We start from the raw sequence: 13,489 nt of genomic DNA on the forward strand, positions 1-13,489 counted from the left end.
AGCAGCACACATTTCCCAGCAATTCCAGTCACTTCAGTTGTATTGAATTCAAAAAGAATTAAGACAGAGATATGAAGAAGGGCTGGGCAGAATGGTCCCCGTGCCAAGCAAGTGCTCACATCTGAAGCACAGCTTTAAAGCGCTGGTAAAATCCTCCTTCACTCGAGGTGAGGCAGGTAAATGCAGCAAAAGCAACGTCAATCAACTTTAAGCTCACTGCTGTGAGGATAATAATGTCATTGCTCTGCAGCAAACCTCAGATTTCAAATCTAATCCCAGCTTTCAGCAGACAAATGCATTACCAGTGGTGGAGTCGAGGGACTCGATGAATTCCTCCGTGGCATCTCCCAGTAACCCCCGCATGCGGTAAATGATCCTCATGGGCTCCCCCTGCAAGAGCAGAGCTTTTTATTCATTCTGTCTCTGGGCACTTGGACACAAGCCTGGTTCTGGTTTCAGTGTGTACAGACACTCCAGCCCCAGCTCTCCCTCGTGCTGTTCCACCTGCTGATGGTAGCATGGGGGAATCTTTCACTCCCTCATTCTCTCCTTCCTGAGATGAATTAAAAACAACAGTAGAGCCACCTGCAAAAACATCAGTAACTCATCCCTTGGTCTGCCCAGCTTTGCTTGGCATTGCCAGTTAATTGACAGACTGGTGATAAACAGTCTCTTCCTCCTTCCATCTCCTCCAGCTTTCCTTCAGCACCAGTGAAAGATGCAGCCATGGAAAATGGGTTCACCTGCTTTCCATGGCAACCTCTCCTCTGAGGGTATGGCACAGCATACCTGGGAAATAAGGGAACAGGCACAGCCCAGGAAATGAAGCAGGACAGGCTAATTGGATGAAAGCTTTCAAAGAGATAAAATCTGCAGTGATGGCAAATGGAAGAGGAGTAAAAGGCAATTTAATGAGCTTTCAGTAAGACAGTACATCACTGATACAGCCAAGAAGCTGTGCTTTTACCCTGAGAAAGGGACACTTTTCCAGATGCATTTCCAGCTGGAAATACTGACAGCATATCACGAAACTTTCCATTTTTAATCCATAGGTCTGAATAAAAAGCAGAAAAGAAAAATCCCAGATTTGGGAGCAGGAGACCTTGCAAGAGAAAACCTGTCAGGGATCGTGCTAAGCCTAATGTGGAATAAGCAGTGCTTAATGTCACAGCAAATACATAAGCACAGGGAAAGCCCCGGGGAAGATCTGCTCAAAGGCCACGCTGGCGACCAGCAATTAACACCACAGGGGCCCTGGTAAAACGGCAGATGAACAAAAAAAGCCACTGAGAGACAAGGGAAACAAAAAGGGGCCTGAGGTTGCGTTTCTTGTGAGCCTGTCGCTAGCAGGGAACGGGAGCTGCGGCTCCAGGAGGTGCTCACAAAGGAAGACAGATGAAAGCTGTTCATCCACAGGAATGCTGAGCAAACTCTGCCTTTCAGCAGCAGAGCTGCTTCCCTCCCGGGAGAGCTGCACGCCCGGCATCCCACGGGAACAGCTCCTCCAGGGGCAGCGTGGGGAACATTCCCACCAGCGACCCGATCAGAATCCAAATCAGAACTCACAGATTAACACCAGCACCGCGTCTCCCTTTCCAAGTTGGTACCTTGCTAAAAAATTATCACTGTCACAAGGTTTGGGCTTGATTTTGCAGTACTGAAGGCTTTGTTCCTGAAATAAAGCTTAATGAGACCCATTTTATCATCATTCACTGCTAACTGGCACTTTGTTTGAAATCTTCCCACAAATGGCTTCAGGAAATGGAGGTTTCAAAGGTGATTTGAGGCCAGGAGGAAATGAGGAATGACCAAGAAATGCTGGGCAAATCAGTATTGTTTTATGATCTCAAGTGCCTCTAAAAATATATTTGTAGTGGGCAAGCTTGAGCCTGATGGTCTCAGTGGGAGTTTATTTGAATGGTCACAAGGAAGGAAGGGAAGAGCGTGTTCTGGACCACATCCACCTCTGGAACAAGCTCAGTATGACACGGTGGACTGGACCCTTAAGACTGTGGGTCCATTTCTTCATGTGAAAAACACACAACACATACAATGAAAAGCAAAAAAAGGATGAATCTGCCAAGTGCTTGAGATCCTGATGGAAAACATGAGAGCAGAAGTGCAAATATGGAGAAGCACTGGATGCTCTGTGCATAAATAACTTGGGTTCACCCCCGAAGCACAGACTGATGGAGCAGTCTGGTGTCCTTATGTGCACACACACAAAACTTTTGTGTGCAGATGGAGTGTGAAATGTGCTCTGAAAGGCACTGAAACGTTCAGCTCTCCCCAGGGGAACACAGGGAAAGCTGTTCCTCAGAAAGAGTCACGTGTGACACAGGACACAGCTCACCTGGGGCAGCGCTCTGCAATCACTCACGTTGCAGGGCCATGCACAATCTGTCCTAACAGAGCACCAAAAGTTGCTGAGCAGTTACACCCAATAAATTATATGCCAGGAAATAAATCCTGACGCGTGTGGTTTTGATTTTTCCCCGTTTTTTTGTTGATGTGAAGGACAGGTGCTCTGGGCTGTTAACTTGTACAAAGGTAACACACACCTCGTTTGTGGGACACCACACCTTCTTGTAGACCTCAGCCACAGGCAGATCCAGACTGATGATCTTGTTGTTCACCAGAAGCTGAAAGGGAGAGAAGAACAAGTCAAGAACAAGCTCAGGTTGTTACATCACCACCCCAGCAACCACCAGCTGCCCAAAACCAGCATCCCACACGTCTGTGCAAGCAATCCCCACCTCCAGAAATTCTCACCTCCATCCCACTGTCATCCTCCAGCAGAGCCACCAGGTCACAGTCCTGGCAGATCTTGTTCTTGATGTCCCTCATGAGGGGCCCGATGCCAGGCTCGTTACTGCTGTAGGGATTCCCTGGCATCCTGCCCTGCAGGAAATCTTCCTGCTGGGGATCTTTCTCCAGAGTGACAAAGAACTCAGTGACTTCATTCTCCTCCTAAAGAGCAGCAGCAGAGACAGAGTGAACAAGTTTTTCCCTAACCATGCTCCCACTGGTGCATTTTAATGGGAGAATGTTCCTGAACCTTCAGTCCTCTCCCCACTGGTGCATCTGCTCTGCATGCCACACTCAGAGGATGGCCAGGATCACTGAGTAACCAAATTCCTCAGGGAACCTGAACCCCCCCAAAGGGATACACTGGGGTACAGCTCTACACAGGCTGATGGTGAATCATGACTGCAGACACTGCTGCTGCTCCTGGGGAAAAGGAACCAGATCTAGGGCTGCTAGAGGTGCTTGGTGGTGATTCTCCTCCTCTATCATGAGACCCCACCTGGAGCACTGCACACAGTTCTTGTGACCCTCAACAAAAAAAAGGACATGAAACTGAAACTCTTGGAGCAAGTGCAGAGGAGGCCACAGAGTTGCTCAGGGAACTGGAGCACCTCCCCTATGGAGACTGGGACATTGGGAATGTTCAGCCTGGAGAGGAGAAGGTTGTGTGGAGACCCCACAACATCTTCCAGGGTCTGAAGGGACTGCAGGAAAGCCAGAGAGGGACTTTCCTCAGGAGCTGGAGTGACAGGACAAGGGGGAAAGGGTCAGGCTGAAAGAGGGGAAATTTAGGTCAGATATTGGGAAAAGTGGGCAGGCCCTGGCACAGGGTGCCCAGAGAAGCTGTGGCTGCCCCTGGATCCCTGCAAGTGTCAGGGCTGGGCTGGGCAGGGCTGGGAGCATCCTGGGGTCATGGAAGGTGTCACTGCCATGGCAGAGGCTGGGACTGGACAATCTTTAAGTCCCTTCCCAAAGCACTGCAGGGCTCTGTTCAGGCAGTGTGCCCCTGCCCCACTCACAGGGTAGATGATGCTGCAGAGCCTCTCAAAGATGAACACTGGGGTCCTGTAGTCATCGAGGCTGTAACGCTTGGCAGTCTCTATGCACACAGCCATGAATGCCTTGGTCTCTGACTCTGTGCCTGCCAACAAAAGGAAGCTTTAAAATGGACACTGCAGTCAATTTTATAGATTCCCCTTTAACTCAGCACATGCAGTAAATCCTCCTGCAGCCAGCCCCACAATTTGGGGGCTCTCTCCTTTTGTGAATCCACTCAGTGAAAGATGGAAGGTATTTCTTTAGTAGGGTTACTCTGCATGGCTGGGCTGCAGTAAAACAGCCCCATAAAAATGAGGAGGCTGAGATTCCTGGAAAATAAGAGATGAGTAGGAATGCTGTTCAACTGCCCTGTGCCAGCAGAAAATACTGGAAGCCATAAACTCCCCTGATTACAGCAGTCATTTAGGAAAGTTGTTTGTGTGGCTGTTCTGCTTTTCCATCTTGCTTGATCCCAAGGCTGGACTTATCGAACAGAGGTGGTTTTTACCCGTTGTCATGTCCTCCAGCATCTCCAGCAGCATGTCCTGGGTCTCATCAATCAGTTTTGTCCTCTGCACCACCAGCTTCCTCAGGCACAGGTAGCCATTGAGCACCGTGCCCACCAGGCGGCTCTTGAAGTGCCTTTTGATGGACTCCACCTCCACAAAGGAAGAGAGAAGACCTAGAAAGACACAGAAATTCAGGCAGTGTGGAAACCCAGGGCACAGGAATATTTCTCTGTCTGCTCTGGAGTGCCCTGACCCCCAGGGCAGCACTGACTTTGACCCTCATTCAGGGAGAAAGTTTCCTGGACTCCAAGATAGACTGGAATCCACAAAAGTGTGAAATAGATTACAGAGAGCAGTGTAGGTGTATCACTTGGTGAGAAATTGAGGTTTTGGGGTTTTTAGTGTGTTGTGGATGGGAGCAAGATGCAGGGCACAGGGTGTTGTCCTGGGTTTGGTTTCTTCTTCGTGCTTCTTCTTCCTCCTTCTTCTTGGGTTTGGGTGGCATTTTGTAATTGGGCAGAAAAGTCTCCACTGGGGGCTCTTTGGGATCAGTTATTGGGTTAAAAGGGAAAATAATCCAGGTGTCAGCTCTTAATTGGACAGCTTAGGCTTAAAAAGCCCTTGTACCAAGAGATTGTTGGCCATTTTGTGCCTTCTAATGAAAAGCTGCTGAACTCATGGTTGTGAGACTGTTTTACTGATAAGAAATAATAAACACCTGAGTCTGAACATGAATTATTGTCTCAGTGCCTTCAATCCAGACCCAGAAAAACCCACAACTGGTACCCTGGCAACTGGGACTCCCACAAGGCAGGTGGGAGAGAATGTGATTTCTAAATTTCATAGCAGCAAACAGGGCACAGGATCATAAAAATGGCTTGTTCCAGCTCCCATCAGTCTGGGGTTTCAAGCTCACTCCTGTGAACTGGGTGGTTGCAGGCAAAAGCCTTGGCCTGGCTTGTAAATTGTAACATATGAAAAATAGTTTTGGAATGAGGAAAGGGCCTAAGGAGTTTCCTGTGTGCTTGATACAAAATTCTGCACTCTTTGGCATTTTCCTGTCACAAGCTATTCCAAAAGCAGATGATTGCTCCTCTTGCAATACTTCTAATACCTCTGATGATGTGAAATGACTTATCAGTGACATCAGCAAACTGGTCACTCCTACAATAAAGCAAAGAATCAGCAAACACAAGGATTCTTTCCCATGACACACTGATCAACATGCTGCTTCTTGCAAGAAGCCAGGCTTTATGGATTCACCCACTAATGGCTGAAGAATGTGAAAGAGGATACAAAAAACAATGATCTAGTTCATGAGGTATTTCCACTTCCAACACATTTTTGTAAAAGGGTATACACCCTAGAAGATAAAAGAAAAGCTCCCATAGAATAGGGAGGTAAGAACAACAGGTAGGAATAAAGCAGCAGTGTTTACAGTGATGCCAGGGATTAGGTAATAAAGTGAAATGATGAAGCTTGCCTGGTATGTTACCACAGTTCAGCTAAAAACTCTTACTGACCACAAAAATATATGGAAAAATCCATTTAGAGATTAAGTGCTAAATCGATGGCAAAAATCCAGTGCTGACAATGGCAACAAAGCTGAATGAGATCTCGCTGAAATTCTGCCACAGCTGTTACAGAACAATGACCACCAGCTCTAACCCTGCTGCAGGCCCACTCAATACCTGTGAGACTCTTCAGGGCATATCCCTGCTGCAAATCCGTGCTGAGAGTTGCTTCCTCCAAGGCCAGCAAACGAGCTATCTCCTGAAAATAATTAAAATCATTAACAGCCCGTTAGGCCAAGATGGCCCCGCAATGCCAATAACCATTGGGGTGTCTAACACAAGGTGCAAAGGACTCAGCACAGAAACTGAAAGCACAACTGCAACAGCAGGGAGGGCAGGGGAAAAGGACAGGAAATCTGCCACAAATATCCCTCTCATTTTCTCCCTGCACTTTTCCTGCTACCACTGCTTGGCTCTAGTGGCCCTCCAGGAGCACTCACAGCCACCACTGATATGGAGAGTGCCACCTGCCCCTCTGGAGTGCAGCAGGGACCCCCACAGAAAACTCCCACCACTGTGGACACTGTAAACCCAGAGTGCTGCTCCTCCAAAGGCTGTAATTCCCATTTCCCCAGCAATGGCAGCACACCTGATCCTTCCCTGTCCCTAAGGGCTCTCAGAGCCCAGCCTGGGAGCTGCACAACAGACCCAAGGCACTGCAGCAATATTGACAATCCCAGAGCAGTTAATTAAAGTGCTGAGGAATTCTCCAGCTGGGGCTAAAACCCCCGTGGCTCCCCCTGTTCAGAGGTACCAGCACTGAAGTGTGAACTTGAGAACCTTGGCAGGGTCAGCAACAGGGCACAGAACAAAGGGATGGAATTTCAAAGGCAAAAAAAAGCCAAGCTAACAGGTCATTTCCTGCACACAAATCCATACCTTAGTGATGAGGCTGCCAATGTAGGGCAGAACCCCTCTGGCTGCCAGGTAGACCTTCCAGTGGGCAGGTTTGATGAGCTTCTGATACAGGGCCAGGTACTCAGCAGCACATTCACCAGCAATGCTCAGCTCGTCCAGGTAGCTGGGAGAGAGAAACACAAGCTGACAACCCAAAGAGAAACCCAGCTGACATTCCAGCCTAAGGACACAGTGGAAAGGAAGAAAAAGCCTCCATCCATCCATCCATCCATCCATCCATCCATCCATCCATCCATCCATCCATCCATCCATCCATCCATCCATCCATCCATCCATCATCCATCCGTCCATCCATCCATCCATCCATCCATCCATCCATCCATCCATCCATCCATCCATCCATCCATCCATCCATCCATCCATCCTCCACCTCCTGAGGCAGTGAGGTGTCCTTGCTAACAGCATCATTGATATTGATATTCATTGATATTCATTGATATTCATTACTTGCTGGCTAAATTAGCATCTATCCCCAAAAGGAGCTGACTGTGCTATTAGCATGAGCTGGGGTAAGTTATGTCAGAGCAGCTGGAACAGAGTTCACCCTATTATTCTGCCATTGAAGAGGCAGGGGAAATGCTGGCCACACAGCTGAACAGCTGATTCTTACCTCTGGAAAAAGCCAGACTGCAAGAGCTCATTGCCAGGCAGCAAACCCCAACTCTCCCTAAATCCATACCCTCCCAGTTAATTAAGGTGAAAAATCCAGCTCAAAAAGACCCCTGAACTGCAGGTATACAGGGAGAGGTGTGAGAAAAGCTGCAAGAAGGGAGAGATTCTGATTGGAATTGAAGACAAACACTGGTGGAGTTGCCAGGTGTGGCAGCACAGCAATACCTGGTGAGGAGATCCAGGACCTGCTGCTTCCTGCTGGGGATGGTGGCCAGGGCCTCCACGATGGTGCAGGCAGCCTGCCTGGCAGCCTGGGTGGCAGGAGTGAACAGCACCTGGGCCAGGGGCAGGAAAAGCCAGGTCAGACCCACGGGCACAGATGACAGCTCACAAGAAGGCACAACACAGGCACTGTTGGGTGACCCGGTGGCAGCCTTTTCTTGTTCTCCCAACACTTGGTTCTGTGACAATTCCTGCTCTGCTCAGCACCAAAGCGTTTAAAGAGGGCATGGACCTGCTAGTGCACACACACAGGAAGCAAAGCTTTGCTCCAGGACCCTCAGAGGTGCAGCTCATCAGGCACAGGAGCACCGTGGCAATCAAAGGTTCAGAGTTTAAGAAGCCACAGACTCCCAGATCAATGTTTGATCTGAGCTCCCTAAGGGAGCACAGCTGCAAACCTGACTTGGAACCAGAGGCAGTGAGTGCCTCCCCAGACACCCCTGCAGAGGAGCTGCAGCAAACCACCCACACTGTGTGACTGAGCCCTGCCCCAGGCTCTCCCCACCTTTACCTGTCTCAGCCAATTGTTGTGTCCCAGCTTGAGATCCAGAGGACAAGTTCTCTTCCCACGGCGACTCATGAACTGCTTCCACTTCCAGACGTATTTTTCTGACAAGTAGAGCTGGTGAAGCTCAGCTTTGCTGGGAGTTTTCCCGTTGGCATCTGCACCTGCAATGTTGAGCAGAGCCCAAGAGAACTGTCAGCAGTCATGAACTGCAAACTGCCAGAGTATTTTTGTCTTCCTACTGGAACTCGCCAAACTCCAGCTGGGAACTGAGTGCTTCCCATCTCCTGCTGCCATTTTCACTCCTGTGTGGAGCCATGCTCAGTTCCAAGCCTCATGCAAATCCCAGAGCCTCTCTCAAGGAATCCCATCAGCTTTCCAGATGGGTGCTATCAATTTAAGTAAGCAACAAGTTTCATTTTTTAGTCCCTGATTCTCTTTGGGCACAGAGCATTTTCTGTTTAGGGTTTGAGGCACACAGCCCAGAAAAGTCAGTGCTACAACTCTAAGGACTAAATGTGAGGATGGAATCAGATGTCACAGGACAGAAGCCAATGCAACTCCACAGAAGCACATTCCTTATTAAATGTGGGGACACACATGTTCCTGCACAGAACTGCAGCAGGTCACAGGCACAGGGGTTACCTCTGGCAGGGAGGCACTTCTTCCAAGCTTCATATGATGCCTTGGGGTCCCTCTTGAGCCACAGCTGAGCCTGTGCATGGATTTCATTGCTGTAAGGCTTCACAGTGGTGAGGGCATCCATGGGCACATCCTAACAAATAAAAAAGCTCTGTGATTTTTCAGAAATCCACAGTCTGCTCCCAAAGAGCAACTTCTGGGGCTGGGCCAGGAAGAGGCAAATGCAGCTCTTGGACAGCAGCAGGGTAATGCAGTGTCTGTTAATGGTGAGCTAAGAGAGATGTTCCAGTTCCTACTGAGATATCAGTAAACCCATCTCTGACATCCATCTGTGATTATCAGACAGGCAGATCAAAGCAGAAAAATACCTTCTCTCCTGCAAATCTAACCCTAAATGAAAATCAACAGCAATCAATCAATATATTTTAATGAGAACTGTAGCTCTGTATTTAAAATCTGAGTCAAAAGTACTTGATTCTTTCAAATTTAGGTACTTGATTCTACAAAGCTGCTGAAAGCCTAAAGCCTGCCCAAAATAACCACGCTGTGGCTTTGAAGTAGCTCTTTCCCGTCTCAGATCTGAGGAGAAAACAGTAAGCCCTCAACAGTTGTGGTTAAAGTCACCAAAACCCAGTGAAAAATAGAAAGTAGTCATCAGTAATTTGCAGTGTGTAATGACCAGAGTCACAGGGCTTGTGCTTCCCTAGGAACAGGGACCAGGAAAAGCAAGTCCTGGCTTCCTCACAAACTGATTCCTCACTGAGATCAGCGTGCCAGACTTCAATCAGCAAATTCTCAACGTTTTGCTCAGCCTCAAGGCAGTACCTTGTTTTTCTTGCTGGTTGGAGCAGGAGGCTTGATGAGCTTCTGGAGGATGCGCAGGCACATGAGGGTGATGTTTTCAACAACCACCGGGGTCTTGATGTTCACTGCCATCAGGAAGAGGCTGAGAGCTGAAAGCAGACAGAGGTGTTCATTATCCTGGGAGAGCTGCAGACAGGACACAGCTCTAGGCAGCACTTGAGGTGGGTTTAGAGGTGGAAATGCTGCCCTTGCTGGTCCCGCACTCACCGCAGCGCAGGCGCAGCTCCCAGCAGCTGTCCTCCTTGGAGATGGAGTCTGTCAGCAGCAGCATCTCGTACTGCAGGCTGCTCGCCTGCAACACACACAGCTCCAGCTCCTGGGGGTGCCCCACTCCCTGCTGCCTTCCCAGCTTTAATCAACTCAGGTTCAAAACACAAGGATCTGGGTTAGCTTAACCCCATGCACACTTGGGGGGACACGACCTGTTGGAGAGGTACAAGCAAAGCCAAGGCAGGGAACTGCCTGAGGAAGCTTCAGCAGGTACCTGTACACAAAATTTTGTGCTGTACTCTGACATTTAGGTCACTTCCTGTGGAAACCCAGGGCACCAGGAATATTTCTCTGTCTGCTCTGGAGTGCCCTGACCCCCATGGAGCACTGACTTTGACCCTCATCCATGGAGAAAGTTTCCTGGACTCCAAGATAGACTGGAATCCACAAAAGTGTGAATCTCTCAGATAATAGAGAGCAGTGTAGGTGTGTCATTTAGGTGAGAAATTGAGGTTTTGGGATTTTTAGTATGTTGTGGATGGGAGCAAGATGCAGGGCACAGGGTGTTGTCCTGGGTTTCTTCTCCATGGGTTTGGGTGGCATTTTGTAATTGGGCAGAAGAGTCTGCACTGGGGGCTCTTTGGGATCAGTTATTGGGTTAAAAGGGAAAATAATCCAGGTGTCAGCTCTTAATTGGATAGTTTAGTCTTAAAAGCCCTTGTACCAAGAGATTGTTGGCCATTTTGTGCCTTCTAATGAAAAGCTGCTGAACTCATGGTTGTGAGACTGTTTTACTGATAAGAAATAATAAACACCTGAGTCTGAACATGAATTATTGTCTCAGTGCCTTCAATCCAGACCCAGAAAAACCAACAACTGGTACCCCCACAATTTCCTATCAAAACTCAATTTTTTTTCTTACAAACAGACCATAAGAGAGAACATGCAATGATTAGATAACACCAGCAGTGCAGAGGAGCACAACAAAGAAACAGGAAAACACTGGAGTCTCTCACCAAGTCTGGATTTGCCCAGTGTCCCTTCAGAGCTGCAGAAACCTTCCCAATGATTAAATCATTCATTTGCTGTGTGGCCTCTGGATTGTCCCTGATTCCAGGAGGAAAAAGACAACACTGTTATGCTCTGCTTGTACTAAATGTCAAAAGCTCCTGGGATTTCAGCTCAGCTGGTAACAAGGCACAGGGAGTTGGGGGTCACACTTTGCTGGTGTACAACACACCCATGGCAGGGGTGGGATTCTGAAGTCCCTTCCAACCCAGACCACTATGTGATTCTGAGGTAACTCTCCCTATGAGGCTTTCCCTTCCTCAGGGGGCTTTCCTGATGCCTTTTTGGGACTACCCTAAAATAGAGGCCAGATAAAATTAAGGGAATAAAAAGTATTTACTGAAGGGCCCTCAGGTACATCTCGGGCAGATGAAGCCCCCAGGGCTGCACCCAAAAATGAACCACGGCTCACTCACGGGTTTTTACACCTTTATAACTTTGGTCCATTTGCATGTTGGGGGTTAATCCTCCAATTCCAGCTTCAGCTAATGAAGTCATTCACCCCAAGTTTGCTCCCCCAGCTCCCTTTTGTTTAATCTCTGGGGCCTGAGGCAGTGAGGTGTCCTTGAGTGCCAGGCCTGGAGAGGAATTGCTGTGTGTGCCCCAAACGGGAGAGCAGCAGCTGGCACTGCGTGTGGGGTTTGGAGTTCTGCACTAAAGAACTGCAGGGTTATATTACAAACTACAAACTGCAAATACAAATAATAAAAAACATATTAAATGAATATATGAAATCCTGAGGCAGTGAGGTGTCCTTGTGTCACAGACACATTTTCTGAAAAATCCTTTCCTTAGGATTTTTCCTCCTGAGAAGCTGAGAGGCCTCAGGAACAAAATGTAAACAATGGTTATCTGCGGCTGTGGAATGCAACAGGTGCATCTGTGATTGGTCTCATGTGGTTGTTTCTAATTAATGGCCAATCACAGTCAGCTGGCTTGGGCTCTCTGTCTGAGACAGAAACTTTTGTTATCATTCTTTCTTTTGCTATTCTTAGCTAACCTTCTGATGAAATCCTTTCTTCTATTCTTTTAGTATAGTTTTAATATAATATATATCATAAAATAATAAATCAAGTCTTCTGAAACATGGAGTCAGATCCTCATCTCTTCCTCATCCTCAGACCCCTGTGACACGGTCACATCCTTGAGTGCCAGGCCTGGAGAGGAATTGCTGTGTGTGCCCCAAACGGGAGAGCAGCAGCTGGCACTGCGTGTGCGGTTTGGAGTTGTATGCTAAAGAAGTGCAGGGTTATATTATAAATTACAGATTATAAATACAAATAATAAATAATAAATTAAATGAATGTATGAAATCCTGAGGCAGTGAGGTGTCCTTGAGTGCCAGGCCTGGAGGGGAATTGCTGTGTCTGCCTAAAACAGGACAGCAGCAGCTGGCACTGCGTGTGGGGTTTGGAGTTCTGCACTACAGAACTGCAGGCTCACAAATACACAGAAAATACAAAAGCAGAAGCCCTCAGGCATCACCCCAAGGAGGATGCTCCTCAGAGCAGCTCTCACCTGGTCAGGAGGCACATGAGCTGCCGCACCTCCTCGCGCATGGCGGCCGCGCCCCGGCGCAGGTTGTAGTCGAAGAGCTCCCGGATGAGCCCCTGCGCCACCAGGATGTGGCGGATGGCGCCGTTGGTGGCCAGGGCCCGCAGCAGGGTGATGCAGTGCTCGGTGACAGCCGAGGCACAGCCGTAGCACTTGGTGGAGGAGGTGTGGCCGCAGCCCAGCACGGACAGGGCCCGGTACTGGCTGGCCGTGAACGTGGGCAGCGCCGAGCTCCGCGAGGACTTGGTGGCCGCCTCGCGCTGCTGCAGGTCGTACTCCAGCAGCTCCTTCCGCGAGGCAAACACTTTCTGGGAACACACAGGAGCAGCTGTCAGCCTGCACAATGCCACTACCAGGTTATCTTCACTGAGTATTTCAGGGAGAAATACTTTTGAGAGGAATGAGGGATTTGTCTTTACAAGCAAGCTGGTAAAAGATAAAACTAGCACTGAGAGATAAAAGAAGCAATGAGAAGGATTCCACTGATTGGAAAAAGATATTTGCTTTTACAAATAAACTTTGGGTTTGCTGATAAATGAAATTGGATATTGAAAGATGAAAGAAACAATGAAGAAAAACCCTAAATTCCACAAGAATTAATAATTAAAAGGGAGGGTTATACACTAGAGGGAAATCTTTGGGATCAGGCGTTCTGGGAAGTCTGTACATCTCAAGTACCTCAGAAATGGGGAAAGAGAGAAGGGAAATGCAGCTGGGAAACTGGGATAAAAAGGAGGCTGCATCCTCCAAATATTGGAGAGAACCAGAGGAATGCCCCATGGCCTCTCCCTTTATTCGAATAAAGCCAAAAAGGACTCCTCTGTCTCCTTTTTGGACATAAACCTCTGGTGTTTGTGGATTAATTTTCCTGACATTTTTACTGAGTATTTTGGGGAGAAGTATTT

The 13,489-nt window shown here is 48.3% G+C and overlaps 1 protein-coding gene across 1 annotated transcript in view; it reads right to left on the bottom strand.

Annotated features, from left to right (window-relative positions):
• Window positions 1-13,489, bottom strand: part of UBR4 (ubiquitin protein ligase E3 component n-recognin 4) — a 90,128-nt gene that overhangs the window by 16,696 nt on the left and 59,943 nt on the right. Inside the window, 14 exon segments of the mRNA XM_030963622.1 lie at window positions 303-390; window positions 2,562-2,642; window positions 2,773-2,970; window positions 3,828-3,949; window positions 4,355-4,528; window positions 6,047-6,128; window positions 6,809-6,950; window positions 7,685-7,794; window positions 8,253-8,410; window positions 8,892-9,021; window positions 9,714-9,841; window positions 9,960-10,044; window positions 10,979-11,069; window positions 12,549-12,892. Of these exon segments, the coding sequence (XP_030819482.1) occupies window positions 303-390; window positions 2,562-2,642; window positions 2,773-2,970; window positions 3,828-3,949; window positions 4,355-4,528; window positions 6,047-6,128; window positions 6,809-6,950; window positions 7,685-7,794; window positions 8,253-8,410; window positions 8,892-9,021; window positions 9,714-9,841; window positions 9,960-10,044; window positions 10,979-11,069; window positions 12,549-12,892 (1,933 nt within the window).

Source organism: Camarhynchus parvulus, chromosome 21 (genome assembly GCF_901933205.1).
Source record: "Camarhynchus parvulus chromosome 21, STF_HiC, whole genome shotgun sequence".
Classification (NCBI taxonomy): Eukaryota; Metazoa; Chordata; class Aves; order Passeriformes; family Thraupidae; genus Camarhynchus; species Camarhynchus parvulus.